At 44.5% G+C, this 20,482-nt stretch overlaps 1 protein-coding gene across 1 annotated transcript; it reads left to right on the plus strand.

The window, feature by feature from the left end:
* The first annotated feature begins 8,877 nt into the window (after window positions 1-8,877).
* LOC8032109 (keratin-associated protein 19-2-like) lies at window positions 8,878-14,065 on the plus strand. Its single transcript, XM_002408636.3, has 3 exons — window positions 8,878-8,889; window positions 12,153-12,391; window positions 13,943-14,065. Exons 1-2 carry the CDS (start codon window positions 8,878-8,880, stop codon window positions 12,384-12,386), a joined length of 246 nt encoding a protein of 81 aa, XP_002408680.3. The 3' UTR covers window positions 12,387-12,391; window positions 13,943-14,065.
* The last annotated feature ends 6,417 nt before the right edge of the window (window positions 14,066-20,482 follow it).

The raw sequence follows: 20,482 nt of genomic DNA on the forward strand, positions 1-20,482 counted from the left end.
GTGGACAGTGCAGAAGTGGGGAGAGGAGGAAGCGAAGGAAAAGTGGAAAGTGCGAACTGGTCGTCGGTCTTTAAGGCTATAGAAAACTGTCTGTTCATTTTCTGTTACGCCAGTGGAGGGGGATCGGTGGCTGAGTGGGCTAGCGCACACCAGCTCGGAGCACGTGGAGCGAAAGCTCGCGCTGCAGAACCCAGGGATCCTGGGCTCGATCCCCACCCCTGACCGTTTCGATCTGGATGAGCATCCTACCGCGTGCGGTCGTGTATCACTACTGCGTGATGAACGTTAAAGACCCCAGGCTATCGGTTGTACTGCACTGGCTAAATTGCTCATCCACAGATGGGGACAAGTTGTCCATTGAGGCAGGCTAAGTTCTAGGCAGTGTAAACATACACACAACCCACTTTTTTTTTTTTTTTTTTTTTTGTTACGCCAGTGAGTGGCAGCGCGTCCCCTTCGTTTTAGAGGCACCGCGGAAACAGCTGACGGCGGCGGAGAAGCGGCCGACGTGCTGCAGACCTGTTGCGCTTGTCGCAGTGGTTGCAGGATTGTGTACGCGCGACGCAGAGCCGTCATTCCGTGCGCAACGAACGCAGTTGTAGCTAAGGCGCTCGTTGTAGATGCCTGAAGCAGCCTTAAGGCAGTCACATGAACTACTAAAAGCTTTCGACACCGTGCATGACCGACAGAAAGGTCGATAGGCTGAGCTGGCAGGGTACCTGGGATAGCTCGACCTGTAACCTTTCTACTACTAAAAGGATTAAAGGGAACCTATTCAAGCAATAAAGTGTACGCATCACACGATGCATAAATAATCCGAACGGCATTTATTTGTGGTTAATGTTAAATGAACCGCAGGCTCAATCGACGTGTGAGTGACGAGAGGGAGAACCCGCTGCCAACGAAGCCTCGACCGGCTATAAAAACGCATTTCCCACCACCAGTCACGCTCACTACTGCGAAACTGATAAGAGCGAACAACGCGGGAAAAAAACTGGCCATCCATCCCGAAAACAAGGTCAGCTATTCATGCTGGAAAGCTATTCATGCTGGAAAGGTCCACTTCGAAGAAAAGGTCGGGGACATCCTCTTCCCAGTCACCAAGGCGCACATAACTGGGCTCTGCTCGTGTGCGAAGTCGAGGTGATCGCAGGCGGCTTGTGCGGCTCCGTGTTTCTTTTTTCGCTGCCTGAACTCGCGGTACGTGCGAACCAACGTTGGATGATCATAATCGAATTATTTGCTACTCTTACACGCTTCTCCTTCTTCTTCATTAATACTGTTAATCTCTTTCGAGATTGTTACAGGAGGCGATCAAACATTCCACGCAGGTTGCACTTGCTGCAATAACTTGGAACAAAAATCTAAAAAGTAAGTAGTATTTACGACATCAGGTGGCAAACTATTCTAATCAATATTGTTCAAGGAAAGAAGCAGAATCTAAATGCGTCATTTTTATAACTAAATGGTTTTATTGGTCAGCTGTGAAAATGCAGGCAGAAAAATGTAATATAAGAATCTTTGTCTATTTCAAGCTCGTCATTAACGATAAGGTAGAGAAATTTTAGACGATTAATTCTTCTTCTCTTCTGACGGGTTTCCAGGCCCGCCTCAATACAAAGTTATGTGGGTGACACATTAGAGGAATATATATGGTGCTCAAAACGCACCGCTAATATCTAAATTCTCTCGAGTTCTGGCATGTAACATGATGTGTGGGGATCCTAGATGACACTAGCATATTATAGCATTGGCCTAACCAGAGCTTTATATAATAATAACTTTGCCTCACAGGAGCCACGCGTCATACACCTCCGAAAAAAACCCAACTTACTCATTGCTCTAAAAGATGCTTTACTAACATGTGTGTTCCACTTTAAGTCGGATGTTATAGTCAATCCCAGATACTTAAATGAGCAAACTCTAAGAAGGCTACAGTTAATAACAAAATAATTAAAAAGTAAAGGACTTCTCTTGCGAGTAGTAGACATACAAACAGTCTTTGATACGTTTAGTTACGTTTGCCAGTCAGCACACCACCTAGAAAATCTTTTTACCGAGGAGTTTAATATTTATATACCCGACACTTTTGATTTCCTTAAATATAACACAATCATCTGCAAACAATCTTACCTTGACTGGGATTTCACAAACATTAACATTAACAAATATCAAGAACATTAGATGCCCGAGAACTGATACCTGCGGGACACCAGACGTCACGTGTGTAGCACCGGCCGGAACACCCGCTATTAAATTGTACAAATTGCTGTCTCATTGTCAAAGAACTTTCTAGACACTTCAAAATATTAGTAATATTTAAGACAACCACCAATTTTGTTAGTAGCTTCTCATGTGGAACGCGGTCGAACGCTTTTGAAAAGGCCAAGTATGCAACGTCAGTTTGCCTCCCAGCATTAATTACCGAAGGGAACTAATGCACTGTTTCAGGCAGTTGGGTAATGGTAGACACTTTTCGACGGAAACCATGTTGAGCCTTAGTAAAACAAAACTAGTTTGCTCAAGATATGTCGATATGTGATTAAATACATGTTCCAAAATTTTAGTAGAAATACTAAGCATGGAAATAGGTCGGTAATTTGAAAGAACCATTGAGTCACCGGATCTTAAAATGTGGGGGGGGGGGGGGGGGGGGGGGGGACCCCTTTCGCTATTTTCCCTTTGAAGGTGCAGTGCAAGTTTCCAGCGAAAGTGTTTCTGGCTACCACCCCAAGGGAATTATTTTAGGGCTTCTCGTTGGCCAAGGCAGCATGTCCAGCCCTCTATCAGCGCGCGGTGCAAGCCATAGATCTGCCCGCTCCTCCAATTGATTGAACTTTCTCCATATACGGCTCTGGGCGAAAGACGTGAAGAGTGTGCTGGAGGACGGGCGTTCGAAAAACACGCTCTTCTTTTTTTACCTTGCCAGTGACTCTAGACACTACTTACGCAATGAAAGTACAGTGCTCGACGAAACGAAATGATGCAGTGGAGCGGGTGGCCTTCCAGGCCTGCTGCGCTATCTGCGGAAGTGTCCGTGCATACAGATCTGCAATGTTCAGTTGTGCAAACAAAGAAAAAAAGCATTTCCACCGGGTCGTGCCTGGAGCTTGTCTTGCGTGATTTTCTTTCAAGCAATTCGACAGCGTTGTTGCTGATAAACTGGGGTGAGAAGTAGAAATTTAAAATATCCAGGTATGTTGACGAATTTTTGATAATAGACTTGGCAGGGAATGAAGCTTCAGATTACGATACCACAAGGATGTTTCACGTTTTGTTATCGTTCGCTGGAGGCTTAAAATTTACGCACAAACACCTTCTGTAGTGGTTCTGCATTTCTCTTTACCTCAGACAAACTTTGCAGAGTCACCATATCTGCTGATCATACGAGCTGCGATCAAAGAACGGCATCCTATCCAGTCACTATGCGCGTTCTGAGATAGTAAAGAGGGGTATCCCTTGTACGTGTCTGGCGGCTTCACCTCAAGGACTCTTGAAGGTGCAACGCACAGTAGAGCTTCGCGCGACAAATAAAACGTTTACAAAAGTCGGGTTTCACGCAAAAAAATTCGCGGATGGCCTACTAATAAAGATAAAGGTGTCACAAAGTCCAACTTTTAGACCGTCCAAACTGGGACCCCAACGTCACTGCATATCTGACTCTGTCCCTCACATTCTAAAAAAAGTAGCCAAACGTTCCAATATTTCAGTTGTGTTTTCCGCTCCGAGTAACTTGGGACGGTATAGTCAACACTCATCAGCCAAAACCAAAATAAATTCAAAATTCATCTTTAAACAGCGTAAGGTCGGTCTGGCTTTGACATGCGGCGACTCTGGTTTGTACTGAAGATTAGAAATTTAGCCAGTGCAGTATGACTGCTAAACTGGGGCCTTGAACATGCATTACGCAGTAGTGACACACAACCGCTCGGCGGTACGATGCTCATGCAGATCGAAACAAGCAGGGGTGGGGATTGAAGCGCGAGCTTTCGCTCCACATGCTCCGAACTGCGGTGTGCCTATACACTCGGCCACCAATACCCCCCCCCCCCCCCTTCCCCTCATCGGTGCACTCATGTGATGCATCGAAAGAATTATTCTGAATGCACCACTTAGTTGTGTATGAGACAGACAGGATGGAAGAAAAATTCCGAAGACGCCTAAGCACTTCTAATGAGTTTTAAATGCGAAAGAATGAATGTCATTCTTCCGCTCCCTTAGTTCGTTTGCGGCGTACTGGTGTGGACGGCCACGTTTCAGTACTGCCGAGGAAGCGGCGGACAGCCGAGCGCGCTCTCGTGAAGTAGCCGTGCCGCGCTGAGCTCGGCTGTGCAGCCTCTCCGGAGTTTGCCCCTGCGGGCTCTACAGTCAGCCGGAGCCCCTCTTACCGGCTGCCGGGCTGCTGCGTTCGCTGCGCCGCCATGGACAGGGCTTCTCTGGTGGTGTTCCTTGGAACTACGCTACGCGAGAGCCAATGGGAGCCTTGTTCCTTGAAACTATGACGCGGGCCAGCCAATGGGAGCCTATCTATTAGATTTCTACAACAGACGACAAAATTCGCTCCATTGGCACAGGGAAGGTGCCGTTTGATGCGGCTTCAAAAGCGAATGACATTGGTTCGCTCCATGGGACAGTTAATGCTTTCGCACAAAAAGAAACGAAATTGTGGCTTTATAAAGATTGGCAGCGGTTGTGGATGAAGTCTCGCTTACGTGCACCGAGCCCATGAGCACGCGGCGGCCATGCGAGCCCGAAATTCTATATTGCAATTGAAGGCAACAGATGTCCATGTGCAACCAGCATTTTATGACACAAAACTTTTGGCACGGTAAAGGACAGAATGTCCAGAGAAATCCACGAGGCATCTTAAACTAGGTATAAATGCACAAATTGCGTCTGCGAAACAACGTCTGCAGCATTATATATAAAAAAAAGAGTTCGAATTTATTGAACAGAAATAATATGAATACAACTAGGAACTTTTTATATTACTTTTATTTATAGGTGTTGTTAATGAAATTCAGTGGCGCGGTCACTTTGCTTCGTTCTACTTGTTCCGTCCTTGTCATTTCTGGCGCTTTTTTAACACACGGATATGAACCAACTGGCCAAACTTTCTACTCTGCGGCTGCGAAACATTTGTCTTGTTATCGCGACAACCTTACATATATTTCTGTTAAATTTAAGGATGTATTCATTTGTTATTTGTATATATAGAATATAATAGAAGTTTTATTTCCAATCCATACATTTTCAAAAAGTACAATGATGAGCGGGTGCAAGCATCAAGGGCTTGTGTACCTGGCTCGGCACAGTAGGCGGCCAATTCACTATGTCTAACATGAGTATAAAATGCTTATTCACCGTCGAAATCACTTATTCAAGTAAAAGGAAACGATTTTAAGCAGGGATCAAGAAAAGAAGAACGATAGACGACATCACACTGGAGAACAATACACACTGTCCCGAGAAAAAAGAAACAGAGGGAAAAGAGTAACTACCATCTAGTAATCTAAGTTCACTGGTCTAAATTACGTAGTGCTTTTTGAAGTTTTTGTCTTGATGTGGCAGCAAATAGGAATCCTGTCATGGCTGTTAGGTATATGAGGCACATAATAAATACGCGTACGTTCCCCATTTTAGTTCGAATTCGCGGCATGTTAAATCGAAGTGATTGTCCATAGTGTACGGAGTAATGAAATTTGGGTTTTAAAAAGGTTGCAGTACTACAGTCTCCTTAAATAACCCCAAAAACGATGGTAACTTTATATCTTTAAATATACAAGGGCTAGAGACATCGGCCCGGCCAAAGGCAATAATCTTGAGGATACCCTTCGATAAAGAATTAACTCTATCTCGCGAATATAAAGAACACCCTGCGAAGAGGGTTAGGCCGTATTGTATGTAACTATATGCCAAAGCGTGTGTGATTATCTTCCGAACGGAAAAAGGCATAAACATTTTAACATTGTAAAGACAGTACGAAACACGTCTTAATCGTTTACAGAAGTATATCATATGCGTAGACCACGTGAAATCGCTATCAAAATGTATCCCTAAGTACTTTATTAAATTGACATACTGAAGAGGAATGCAATCATATGAAATGTAACTAGAAGTGTTAATAGCTACAGTAGTTGATAGTTCGACCTTTTTTGTGGGTTTTTAAAGTAAACTAGCTTAGTCTTCGACGAATTCACTCTGATTAAGTTTGACTGAAACCAGTCCATTGCGAGAACGAGGTCTTTTTGTAATTTTTCAGTAGCCACATCATAATTCGCATGGCTTGAAACCAGAACCGTATCGTCCGTGTATTGGAATACCCTACACTCGGAAATAGCAGAGGGAAAATCATTCACGTATACATTCAACGATGAAGGCGACAAAACTGAGCCTTGTGGCACCCCGGCCGTAAGGCAAGCTCTACTGCTCTTGGGATCTCTAAAAGTCCCAACCTGGGACCGTCCTGAACAGTATCCTTTTAGAATCGAAAGAAAAGGGCCTCTGAAACCGAGTCCGCACAGTTTGGAAAAAAGAATTTCGTGATTTATGCTATCAAAAGCTTGTGATACATCCAAGAAGACTGCACAAGTTAGCATATTATTATCAAAGCCTGTGTGTAAGCAGTCGGTGAAATTTTCCAAAAGGGCCCGCGTTTCTCGTTCCGCAACGAAGCCGTACTGGTGAGCAGACAATAAAACAAACCGTTCTACGAAACTAGTCATTACTTTTGAAAGATGTTTCTCTAGAGTTCGTGAAAGGCATAATACAATTGATATTGGACGATAGCTTTTAACATCGTCGACTTTCCCTCCTTTATGGAGTGGTTTGACAATGGCGGTTTTCATTCTTGACGGCCGCTCTCCCCTGTCAATGATACTGTTCAAGATTGCAATGATTGTAGGTTTAAGTTTTTCAAAATTCCTCCGGAGATTGCGCATCCGAGCCTCATCAAAACTTGGGGACTTCCTTAAACGAAAGGAAATAATCACGTAGCTCCCTTTCCGATATTCGTGGAAGAAAAGTTGAGACTTCATAATATTTAGGCCAGGTAATGTTATTAACGTTATCACGAGCCTGGAGTGCCCCGGATGTGCGAGAAAATGAGGCGCTGAATTCGTCAATTGTTTTCTGTGTAGCAGGCGCAAAGGATGTGTCTATCATATCGTCAATAGAACGTTTTTTAGTCCCTCCTAGAACTCGATTAGCGCACTCCCATGTTTTTGTGGTATCGATACAATGCCTTTGAAATTCTCCCTTGAAATATCTGCGTTTAGAAGAACGAAGTAGGGCGAACGCCTTGTTCCTGGCTATTTTGAACTCGTCCTTTAAACTTAAAATACCTGGAGAACGTTTACAGCGTCTCCAGAGAAAATCTGTATACTTTATAGCACCTAAAATGTCTGACGTAATTCATTCATGATCCTCCTTGCGCCTTTTATTGTTTACTTTTTTTTTTGCATGAAGACGAAAGTTGCGAAAATAGGTCTACTATTGTATCGTATAAAATTGGTGCTTCCACCGAAGTTAAAAGACCATCCCAGTCGTAGTCATTCACTTTTTTATCAAACTGCGCTTCATCAATAATTTTTTTTGTAGTGCTCGAGCTTTTCCCCTTTCTGTTAGGTTTAACCTGGCAGGCTATGGAATAATGATCAGCGGATTTGTCTTATATCACAGCCGCTTTCATGGTGCTGTCGAAAATCTGGAAGTGGCAGTTTGATACTTTAGACCCATGTTACGGATAAAAAAACAGGAAGCGGGATGGCCAAAAAAACATGTTTTTCGTTTAAGGCTCGTCAAATCATGAGGCGCTGGAGAAATGTAGCCTTCTGCGTTGAGTCCTTATTTCGAACTCTTTTTGTTCGCCTTCCGCCCATTGAAAAGCATGCGGGAAGGGCCTTAGAACGCACCTGGTATTGCTGCGCCGACGCGTTCTTCCGCAACATAAAGTTCGTCTGCTTTCCTCGCCGTCACCATGACAACGAACGCCGAATGAATGGAAGCACGCACGGTACCGCCGCATGAAGCCAGCAAGAGCTGACGCTATTTTACAAACGGCGATACCGTGGGTTGCTAATAAGTTCAGATAATCACACACTACATGACGCGAGGAATCCACCGTATTTATATTGAAGTCGCCTAACAAACACAGCTGCCCTGTCGGGCTGAATTCTGATAGAACTTTAGATAGTTCTTCCAAATACAAATTCGCGTTGCTCTCTTTTTTTATGGTACGCTCGGAAACTTACGAGTTAGTCAGCGAGCACTAGAAAGATTGAGCATAAAAGCCAACACACAAATATTGTATGATCATGAATTGTAAAACGTGTACACGGCGAGCACTTTATCATGTAACAGAAACACTAAATATCACTGTTTCTTTTTGTAAGTGACTCCAATGATTGCCTGGAAAAACTCACATATTCAAAACGATTTTCAGCGACAACGATCCCTTTAGTCAGCCAGGGACTTGGGAACGTGCAAAGCATAAAACAATGCCTTTAGAGCCCAGAAATGCAGAGAGGGTAATAACGTACTTTGCTTTAGCAAAAAATATGCGTCTTTGCTATTCTTGCGATGCAACCGAATTAGGTCAAAGAGATAATGACGTCAAAAAGTGCGTACGCCTTGGCAACGCTTCGCCAACGTTGGTGCTTTGCAACGCATTGGTGACGTGAGGAAACGACTTCCATTTGTCGATAATGTCAACCATGAAAAGTCCCAAGGCCACGACGCTTTGTGATTTCATTATATACATTTATTTCAAGATCGTGACACTTTGAAGAACTGTATATAAAGAGACATCTCTTGAAATTCACTTCATTCGAACCACGGGAAAACGAGTGGCAATACGCTCCATCCATCTCTAAGACAATGAAGGCTGTTGTGAGTATCTAAACATCGCTGATGCTTTTTTCTGTTTTATTCTTATATGCCTTGATTTAACTTTAATGTGTAGCGCTAAGAATCGGTGGATTTGTGAAATTTCTAAAGAATCGCTCCCCATCGCAGAACACAAACAGTATAAAATTTCCGAAGGAAAACTCATACATACTTAATCGTGTCACTCAAGCAATAAGCAGCAAAACTGAAGGTTCGAATATCACGCTCAATATATATTTTTCGTTCTTTCCATTTTTTATAATAAGTAACCAAGGGTCAAATATAATTCTGCAAAAAATTGTTAGCTGGGTTAATTTGCTATTAAGTGAGGACGTTTTTTTTTTCAATTCAAATAAATGCGAAATAGAAGAGACAACACATTGATTAATTTCGTGTCATGCTCATTCAACGTTGATAACATTCTATCGAGCAACTAAAAAGTGTATTTTCTCATTTTACACACTTATTTTAAACCGACTTTTGTACATATTCGACACATAAGTGATATAATGTGCGGACTCTTCAAAGATAGGACGATCGAGTTAGTTTTTAATTTTTACTCTCGTCAGTACCATTAGCAAGAATATCACCCATTCTAGTTGCAATCGTTATTCATAGCTTAAGAAAGGCAGGGCGTGTCACCATATGTTCACGCTTCTTCCTAATTGATTCGTTCGTCGGTGTTCCCGTCAAACAGTTAAAAGTAATACCAAAACCGGTTATGAAAAAAGTGGTGTAGTAGAGACATAGGGCGCAGACACACGGGCTACTGAAAGGAGTGATGAGGCGCAGGCGAACTGATTTAGGTTCATGAATACACCGGATGCGATTACACGGGGTGAGGTGGCCGACTGGTATTGTAGAGAAGCGGAGACCTATACGGCGGCCCAACGAACCTTCCTCGCTCATTGGCTGGTGTGCACCGTTCGCACTCATTTTTCGTCTCATCCTGTAGCCGTTGACAACTTAAGAACCATAGGACGTGGCGTATTATGCTCGTGCGTCTAGCTTCGTGATCCGATTTTGGCGTTCCTAACATTCTGATTGGCTGAGGAGCGATTGTAACATGCTCGGGAGAAGCCACTTCATGTGTTTCTTAATCTGTCAGTTACTATAGCAAACGTTCGTCAAAGAGTATCCGTCATATTGAGATAAAGCAAATCAAGACATCAAGGCAAAGACCGAGTGAAACATTGGCACTTTCAGTGCATCGAACGAGCTTTCGCTCAACAAACTCTAATTCGCTTGCTTCGTGATTTTTTTGCTTTTATTTTTTTACGTGAATGTTGTTGAGATATAGAAGAGAAGACTCACTAGCTCAAGGGGTTTGTATATGTTGCGTGTTACGTAACAAACACAAACTAACAGACTCAATTACATTTTGAAACGTAGAGTATAACGGGATCAATAATGAAAAAATATATGTCCGCTCGTTCGTCCGTAAGTTCACTTCCCCGCTACGTTTCGCAAGCAAATAATTAAACAATATACAACCTTCACTCCACTAAACGACTATATAATGACTTCTAAAATTAATGGAAATATTTCTCCTGGTAAAATATTGGCGATTATAAAGGCTTTTAACGATAAAAATAACCAAGGGACCAGTGACCGAGAGTGTTAACACGCCTCAGCTCGGAGCACGGGAAGCGAGAGCTTGCGTTGCTGAACCCAGGGATCCTGGGTTTAGCAACGCGCAATCTGCAGCAATCTGGAGGTGCATCGTACTTGCACGAAGTCGTCTATCACTACTGCGTGGTACTGGTTAAAGACCTCAGACTAGTAGTCGTACTCCACTGGTTAAATTTCCTAGAACAAAGACACCAGTCGCCCATTGTGACTGTGTAACTTCCCACTGTCTAAACAAAGTAACAACACAGTGTTTATAAAGACAACTGGTAATTATAGTCCGTTGCATCCTAAGAACGAAGGGCGAGGGTAAGACGGGCCGGGGAGGAGCAAGCAGACAGAACGCTGGAGAAGAGAGGGCGAAACCTCCTTCTCTCTTTAGCGTTCCGTCTGCTACCTCCTCCCCGGCCCGTCTTACCCTCTCCCTTCGCCCTTAGGTTGCAACGGACTATACACCTTTCCAAAAAACGCTCCTAGGCCGCCGCCATGTTGCTGATGCTGATGTGGCTGGTGCGACTGTCGCGCCCTCTATCAGCTAGAAATTTTCTGCCACTCTCTGGGACTGTGAAGACCCGCTCAGCGCGGTTCTCTACCTACGTTTTTGCGGTTTTGCATTCGACGTTTTCTCGGCTCTCTTGAAAGTTTCCACTTAATTTTTTTTTATGCGTGCTGCGTACCCTTTTTGTGTTATCTTCCATTGTGAAAAGTAAGGCTGGTAAGTGCCTATCATTCAAGCTTTTCTGCTCCACATTCACGGGAAACGAAGGAAGTGAAGGACGTCGAACGACCCTCGACGCGATTTTGCGAACATTGTTCTCCCCCCTCCCAGAGATAATCCGCGTAGAATCCTCAGTCATCTCCAAAAATAGTTGTCCGGGTTGGGGTGGGAAACGGGTCAGTCGCGTTTGTTTCTTTGCCTTGGTGCGGTTGTGAAAAAAGGAAGCTCTCCCATCTCGGATTCCATCCGATCGTCAAGATGAGACTGCCGTCGACTGTGACTGTGTTATTTGAGATCTTTCTCAAATAAATTCTTTTCGGATAACGCTGCATCGTGTGGTACGTACAATATATTTCTCGAATGTTAACACTTCCTCAATTGTATGTCCGTGTCCTGTCCATCCGTAAACACGTTATTTGTGAGCGTGAAGAATGCATGCCTTTCGGCCCTCTTCTGTTGCAATTTATATTTGACAGCAAAGCTCTTTGTCGTTTCACATGCGGCGAATCCCGCGGCGCCGTCAAAACTTATCCTAAGAAAAAAAAATAACTAGAACTAAACATTCCAGTCGCATTCGTTCAGTCGCGCGCGTACCCAACAAAAATAGTTTACAGCTTTTTTTTTTTTGCTGTTTTTGTTTTTCAAATGTGGCACAATGCTCTCTCAATGTCCTTGGGAACATACATGTACCATGAAACACAAAATATAGCGGGAAAAGACGAGAATTTAGCCGCCAGCAGCGTTTGAAACTGCGCCTACGCAGGCTGCGCGGAAATCACAGTCCCCTCGGTTAGGGTTAGGAGGGACGCCGGTGAGAGTCTAGCCTCCGACTCAGTGACTGGGCTCGAAAACGGTTTGTTGCCCCTGGGGTCGAGTGTTTTTTGGAAAGGTGTATAGTTTTCCGTGTTTTACTTTCCAGCTTCTCGTTGCCGTCTTCTGCCTGGCCCTAAGCGTGACCATGGCTGGACTCCTCAAGGGTGCCATCCTTGGCGGTCTTGGTGCTGGAGCCCTTGGCCTCGGACTGGGAGCCCTCAGCCGCGGTGGTGGATACGGAGGATACGGAGGATACGGATATCGCCCGAGCTACGGATACGGCCGCGGATTCGGATACGGAGGAGGCTTCGGCGGACCCTACGGAGGCTTCTACGGTTAAAATATGTGAGGAATAGTGTGGGATACTATATACCAGAGGTCGGCATTTTAGGTCGCCCTCACTCACCCTCACCCTCACGGCCACACTCACCTAAGCCCCTCACTCACCCTCACCCTCACAGCTAAACTCACCTTCAGCCCCTCACTCACCCTCACCCTCACAGTCACACTCACCTTCAGCCCTTCACTCACCCTCACTGAACCTCACGGCCCTCACGCACTCACCGCCCTCACGGCCCTCACCGCCCTCACGGCCCTCATGCCCCTCACTCACTCATGGCCCTCACGACACTCACCGCCCTCACGCCACTCACCGCCCTCACCGCCCTCACGGCCCTCACCGCCCTCACGGCCCTCACGGCCCTCACGGCCCTCACGCACTCATAGCCCTCACGCCACTCATGGCCCTCACGGCCCTCACGGCCCTCACCGCCCTCACGGCCCTCACGCACTCACGACCCTCACGCCACTCACCGCCCTCACCGCCCTCACGGCCCTCACGCCACTCACCGCCCTCACGCCACTCACCGCCCTCACGCCACTCACCGCCCTCACACCCCTCACCGCCCATCCGGCCCTCACACCCCTCACGCACTCATGGCCCTCACGCCACTCACGCACTCACCGCCCTCACACCACTCACGCACTCATGGCCCTCACGCCACTCACCGCCCTCACGCACTCATGACCCTCACCGCCCTCACGGCCCTCACGGCCCTCACCGCCCTCACGGCCCTCACGGCCCTCACGGCCCTCACCGCCCTCACGGCCCTCACCGCCCTCACTCACCCTCACTCATGAATTTTCCTGGTTCAGAAACTCACTCACCCTCACCTCACCTGTGAAGATGAGGGTGAGTGAGGGTGAGTGAGGGCCCTCATGAGTGAGGTTTGCCGAGGTATGCTATATACCATTCTAATAGTCGCCATCTGCGCGCTGCATCCTTGTCTACGGGGTTCTGAAAACGCGTTCTGCGCATGAGGAGTAGCTCTTTTCTACGGAATACCTGACGCCCCGCTTGTGTCCGCTTCCCAGTGAATCCGAATATTCCGCCAGGGTGACAAGCGCTGGAAAGAAGCGTACCTGCCTTGTATCAATGTGCTCGGCAATTAGAAGATACTGCTAATTTTATAATTTATAGCAATTTGTTTTCACAAAAAAAAAAAGAATTCTGTCAACCTGGGCGAGTTCTAAAAAAAAAAAGTGATATCTGCTCATTTGATGGGTTATATCATGTAATCATGTACACATGGTATCGCCTATAATTTCCGTTAATTTCTAAATTCGCCAGCTTTTTGTTTTGCTTTTTTTCAGATAATATTTTCAACGGCGCAATGATTGTTTACTTAGTGCTTTTCAAATGGAACGACGTAAAATCGACGTCTCAAATTTAGTGGGAACGTTGTTTTCATATCATTAACAAAACTGTATATGTTTTGCACTACTTTAAGCTGTTAACACTTCGTGCTCTTTGGTTCTTTGAACAAGATTGATACAGCGATTATTTATATAATGCATGTAGTTATTCTTATTCAGGAATTGTGTTCTCAATTTCAGCCTCATCCGGATATCGAACACGGACCACGGATATCTCGGAACAATCCACATGGAAGATTTGAGAAGGCCGATCCGCAAAATATCCCCCATGTCTTGGAATGCTCCATGATATAAACGAATAAACTGTACATAGCGAGCAACTTAAAAAGTGTGAATCTTTTTTTTTCTGCCAATAGATATATTAAACCGTTCGTTTTAAAGGTATTCGTGTGTGCGTGTGTGCGTGCGTGCGTGCGTGCGTGCGTGCGTGAGTGCGTGCGTGCGTGCGTGCACGCACGAACACAATGCTTATTTATACGATTTACGGGGTTTATTTATCTCCGACGGCGTTGTGCTTTCCACAGCCTCGACGGGAACCTGCTGAGCTTCAGGCCTGCTAAGCTTCCGGGGTTGCGACAGTACGGTACTCAACATTGCCTACAGCTTCGAGGTTGTTTTTGTTGCGACATCCAATGGCTATGTTAAGAATAAAAGACCAACAACACACAAATCAACACCTTCAAAGTGATTTGTGAAGCGCCCCATCAGCAAGCAGGCTGGCGAAAGGGCCTTCCCAGTGTTGCATATATCTTGAACTACATAACGCAACGTGTCACACCAAACTTGATTGCCCTGAGGGTATAGTCAGGGCGTTCTACAGTCGAATGTGAGTGTTGCTACAATCATGTGAACACTGATATTTTCAATTCTTACTATACCGAGTGCCAGGAATTGAGAAAGCTTATTGTCACACACCGATAGGACTCCGCCTCTGAAATGTCATAAACACCCCTGGTAAAAATTGGACACTTTGTGTGTGTGCTTGTGTGTGTGCGTGTGTGTGTGTGTGCGTGCGCGCGTATGTGTGTGTGTTTGTGTGCGTGTGTGTGTGTTTGCGTGTGTGTGACTTTATCATGATGAACTGAGGAGCAAAACCTTCGCTCCATAATGCAGAGTTTCCAGATCTGTCATGCCACTGATCAATAAATACACATTTACAAATTAGACTGAGTGGCTGAATTCGAATTTAAAGAACCTGAATTAGTGGGATATTCGAACGTATTGGAAAAATTACATGTAGTAGCTCTTCTCCTGGTATAAATGCAATTGGCTCTCAGAAAATCAAAAGTAACCTGCTCAAGAGGGAAACGACTTAAACTACTGCGCTGTGGAATTCGTTCAAATCTAAATTTGCTTTGTCTCACTTAGCTGCTTCGTTGGACAGTAGATTTTACTCATAGCTGTCATGCATATTTATGTTGTAAAAAAATACCACCGGCTATTTTCGCAAACATAGGGGACGAAGGACGAGGTGACGAAACAAAGAAAAACCGGGGAAACTGAAACGCTTAATGGGCGAACTTGTGCCCAAAACAAGAATTGAACAGAAGATAACAACAGAGCGTCGCGGGCGTCGAAGTCCGCGTAACAGCAGGATCGAACGCTATAGGACTAGACTGACTCCGGCTCGCCATGCGGAGTCCCTTTTGTACCCGAGTGGGTTTCTGGATTATTCGGTGTAGAAGGTTCGGTGACTAGAACATTCGTGCCTCGAACAAGCAACAGGCCTCTCTGATTTACCAGGACATTCAAACTGAAAAAAATAAAAATCCAACCCAAGGTCTTCGCACGAAAGTCCAGCGCGGTAACCCATCGGCCACGCACACGCTCGCTCGCCGACGCGCGTGGCAATATTACCTCTTTAAATGTTGTAGGAAAGCGCACACTTTTAGAAATTTTAGATATATCTCAAAACCTCCCCTTATATATTTCCCCTTCCAATGTTTACACAAACCTCAATCAAAATTACATATTTAAAAATATTGGTCGACAGTTTATGTTGTAGTTTTAACGCAACCAGTTAAAAAGAAACAGAAATAGTTCTGCAATTGAAAAAAAAAAAAAAGAATCTGAAATAGCCTTTATTTGGCTTTCAGGTATACAAATATCACAATTATTTTTCAGATTGATGCACCAATTAGCCACAAAGGCCATTTCAAAATAGAGCTGAAGTAACTCCTTCCCGTCGCGATCTGTGTGAAGAGGGAATCATCACGTATAATATAGAGAGATCTCAACATCTCCGCGCTTCCCGCAAGCCTCACCCGAGCAGTCAAAAGCGCTGTGCACGTTCCATCACAAGGGGCAGCGGAATTTAGCTGATACCTACGAGTATAACGTCACACCCAGCGGATTGTTTTTTATTATTTTTATCGTTTTCTTTCGCGTCCATTGATACATGCGGGTCAAACGCTTGCGATACTTAAATTTACATGACAAAAATACGCTAGAATACCCCTCTAACTTTATTTGAGGAACCTTTCAACTTTTTTTTTATGTAAACCACTTTCAGTTTGTCTCTGCACCCCTGACACTTGTGAGCTGGTCTCACCGTAGCAATGCTGGCGCACGCGCGTAAAGTTGAAACTTTTCCAAAACTTATCTTGAAACACTTCAAATATTCAAACTCGACCGAGCTTAAATCTCCCGAAGCCCATGACAGATGTATATTAAAACAACAAAAAATTAACATTATTAACATTCTATTGCGTTTGCGCAAGATGGCTTATTAACTTTAAATTCATGAACGAGTCATCAGATGGTATAAAGCTGTTAGAAACTAAAAAAGTAGGAAAGAAGGGGACCCTTACAAAAAATTTTAATGAATTTCTTTTAAACGTTTATGGAGTCTACTCATTGTGTCTTTTCGAGTCTCAATAGGAATGCAAATGAGTTTTGTAACGAATCCGTAAGGAGTTTACGAAAACTATTGGCCACCGCGTTCCAATTGATGTTTCGACAAAGCTACCGCATAAAGTTTCTAATGTATTTCATATGAATATAATTTGAAAGTCTATTGACACCGTTTCGAGTCTGTGTTGAAAAACAATTGATTTTTTGTAACGAGTCCCTAAGGAGTTTACGAAAACTATTGGCCACCGCGTTTCAATTGAGGTTCAGCCGTGCCGCCTCATAAGAATTTCTAATAGATTTCAATTGAAAGTCTAGATACACTGCTTTGAGTCTCTGTTGAAAATCAAATGTTTTTTTCTACCACGTTGTACTTGAGGTTTTGACGTGCCATCTCATTAGGTATATTCCGACGAGTCGGAATATACTTAATGAGATGGCCCATCAAAACCTGAATTGCAACGCAGTAGAAAATAACATTTGATTTTCAACAGAGACTCAAAGCAGTGTATCTAGACTTTAAAATGAAATGTATTAGAATTTATACTCCTAGCGTGGGTTTCTAGATAGACGGCTCTGAGGGAAGACGGCAATAGGTTGCATGACATGTGGTCCGGATCTAACCGTTGTTTTGAGGGAAGGGGAAAGTGAGTGCAAGTGTCACTTTTATGTATGCCTATATATGCATGCAGTGTTCGGAAAATGCCTGCATAAAACCGTTTGAAGGAGTAATAACTGGTTTATTAAAAATGCAAAATTCGAGTATACGGTACACTGCTTCGTGTCCATGGGGGACCTTGTACAGCCTTCGTGCCCATGGGAGACCTTGTACTGCCTTCATGTCCATGGGAGACCTTGTACTGGTAACCTATAAAGAAAAAAGATGCACAGTTACACGTTGATCTGCTTATCCAAACTTCAATGTCCGTGCAAGGCATCCTGTTCACAGCGCAGCACTACCTCAGCGCTGAATCAGTATTACAAACCGGGACATCAGTCCTTTAGGAAAGGACGACCCTCAGAACACACGATACAAGCCATGGAAGTAGTAGTGACTCGTTGCCTTAACAGGACTGAGTTAGCGCTGCACTGTATGTGTGAACCAGCCCTAAATGCGGAAAGTCACAATCAAAATTCCTTCATTTTTGCTCACCCAGGCACTTAATTTACAAACTACCTTGATAGTTTAATGAGTGGCACTAATAACATTGTCAGGGGCACCATAATGCAAAAGTATATTTTGCCCCCGAGTCTGCGAGAATTAATCGCTCACTGTTTTTGCCGCCACATTGCACTTTTTTATTTCGGCTTTTGAAAAGGTCTACCAAAGATAAGCGAGCAGATGCTATCGCTTATGAAGTTTATTAAATTTGAACATAGAGAAGCTAAGACTTATAAGCATCTCGCAGAATTAACATGGCAATTTGGGCCAACTGATCCATGATCGTAGACAAGCGCCGCAAAAAACACATGGACAATAAGTGGTGGTAAACACTGGAGCCAGTGTTTTATGTCCACTTGTTGTCCCTGTGTATTTTTATTTAATTTTTTTGTTTGTTTACTATCTTGAACAAGTATTTTTAGTCACAACGGACAGGAAGGAAACGGTAATAGGGTTCTATGCGGATCATAAAGCCATGCTCCAAATGGGTGATTATCAACTGCAGGTTTCACAACAGTGGCGGATCCAGGGGGAAGGGGGGGGGGACCCCCCTTTTTCCCCCTCTTCTCGGAGGGCAATTGGACATGAGTGGACCCCCCTTGAACAAGAAAGAATGGGAGAATAGTATCCTTAAAAATTTTCCGCCCACCCCAAAACAAACAAAGGTCTGGATCCGCCACACTAAGTTTCAATTATTGGGAGGATCGAGACATCAGAGGCCGAGTTCAAAAAGCAAACTTACAATACCCGAGAAGAAATCCGTATTAACAAAACAAAATTTGTCGCAACTTTTGAGTGACTTACAACGAAATATTACGACATTATCCAAAGTGTCTCACAAACTTTTTAGGGCAAACATGGCCGCACATCACTTGGCTATTTCGCCGCGACCAGCAATGAATATAGAAGCCTGGGCAAAAGGCATGTGTTTTGCGCACTGTTCACATGCATCCCTACTTGAAGCAGTATAAGGGCAACGCTAAACTACACACGGAGGATTCAGCCGACGAGTCTGCCGAGCTGTCCATCCTGCCCGTTAGAGCTAACAAGGCGCAGGAATGCGATCAACGGCGAGATGCGTCAATGAATCAACGAAAGCAAATGCCACACAAATCTTCAGTGCACGCAAAAGGATCCTTCAGCTATGAATGGCGTGAACCTGATTTGGTGATCATTAGCGCCCCCTCGTACTTCAGTAGTGATTTTCAAAGGGGTGAGCAGCTGTACGACCCTACCACACGAAAAGGCACATTCCTGACTGGATGTGCCTTTTTAATGCCAAAGCATTATATGTCCATGGAGCGAAAAATCCGAGTTGTACCAAACGTTAACAGAGGAATAAAAGAAAGAATAAAATGTGCTTCCACGGCTGAGATTTGAACCCAGTGCTGCTGTGTGAGAGCCGGGCATGCTAGCTGCTGTGCTATCTCAGCCGCTTCGGAATGCGACATTACTCTCCCCTCAAAAAGAAGCTTGTCCCATTACAGCAAAAGATGGCATGTCTTTACCCGTTTTTTGTCCCTGTTTATCTGAGGCTGTTTTTTCATCATGTTTGACGGCATCGGCGTTGATGTGCCCGAAAGATGGTCATAAAAATATGTCCTCGGTTCGATGACATCACACTTCACGTGACGACATGACGTACCATGATGTGCGACGCCGTATGATGTAACGGAACACAAATATTAGAGGGGCACTTAGTTATACCTACGTGGATTGAATGCGAAAGCATTGCCATTCCTAACAATACAGGAAAAAAAAAGGAAGTGCCGTTAGGAATGGCAATGCTGTCGCATTCAATCCACAAAGAGATACCTAAGTGCCCCTGTAATATTTTGAGTGGAGTAGAGCTCAAATAAACGCCGTACGGTGCAGTATATCCATGATTAAGTTGCTGCTAGTCGTGAGGCTTAATGTTTTGCACCAACAATACCATAGTTTTTTCTCGGTAGCGACGAAGTGCCACTGCGCTACGAACTTGCTAGAAATTTCTGCATATGCGACCACTTTCTTCTGGAAACCTATCGTGACCTGCCACTCACTTTTGGCCAAAGAACACTGAAAATACCAGATGTAAAAACAGCCATAACAAGCATTAAAGAAATCAAGACGGGGGTCATAGCATTAGCTTCCCAACGTGGCGAGACTAGCACAGGATTTCTGTTACTCGCCGTTTAAGACAGGAGTCGACTTTTTCCGGTCTGATCTTGAAAACAAAGTTTGGTTCCGTTAATTTTGTAGCAGAAAGCCCGTGCTTTCCCGTTTGTGGGGTCATTTTCTCGGTTCAAAATATGATGCAGAGTCCTTCCCATAAAAATGCATGGGTGCCCGCTAGGACTCTTCGAAATGGTTAAATTAACTGAGGTCATTATACTCTGTTGCCACTCTAGAATAGCAGAAGGCCCTCCCACAAAGCCCTTCACTCTTTTTAATAAGCAAACACTAGAAAGGAGGAGAGCCGAGAGGACACCGCCAATCATGGAGAGCAAAGGGAATTGTGGGGGGGGCATGTGCTATTCTATAGTTGCAACGGACTATAACAAAAGTTTACAGTACTATGAAAACAAAAAGACCAAGTATGCACAGAAATTCGCAGGAAGTGTAGCAGGGATAGAATAGAAAAAACTGCAGCTGCAATATTTACCCTTTAAATTTCCCCCGACAGCACAGCAGAAATGACATGCTGGTCGTCAGCGCCTGGAGGGCCA

This window comes from Ixodes scapularis, unplaced genomic scaffold (assembly GCF_016920785.2).
Source record: "Ixodes scapularis isolate PalLabHiFi unplaced genomic scaffold, ASM1692078v2 PGA_scaffold0__279_contigs__length_252992795, whole genome shotgun sequence".
Classification (NCBI taxonomy): domain Eukaryota; kingdom Metazoa; phylum Arthropoda; class Arachnida; order Ixodida; family Ixodidae; genus Ixodes; species Ixodes scapularis.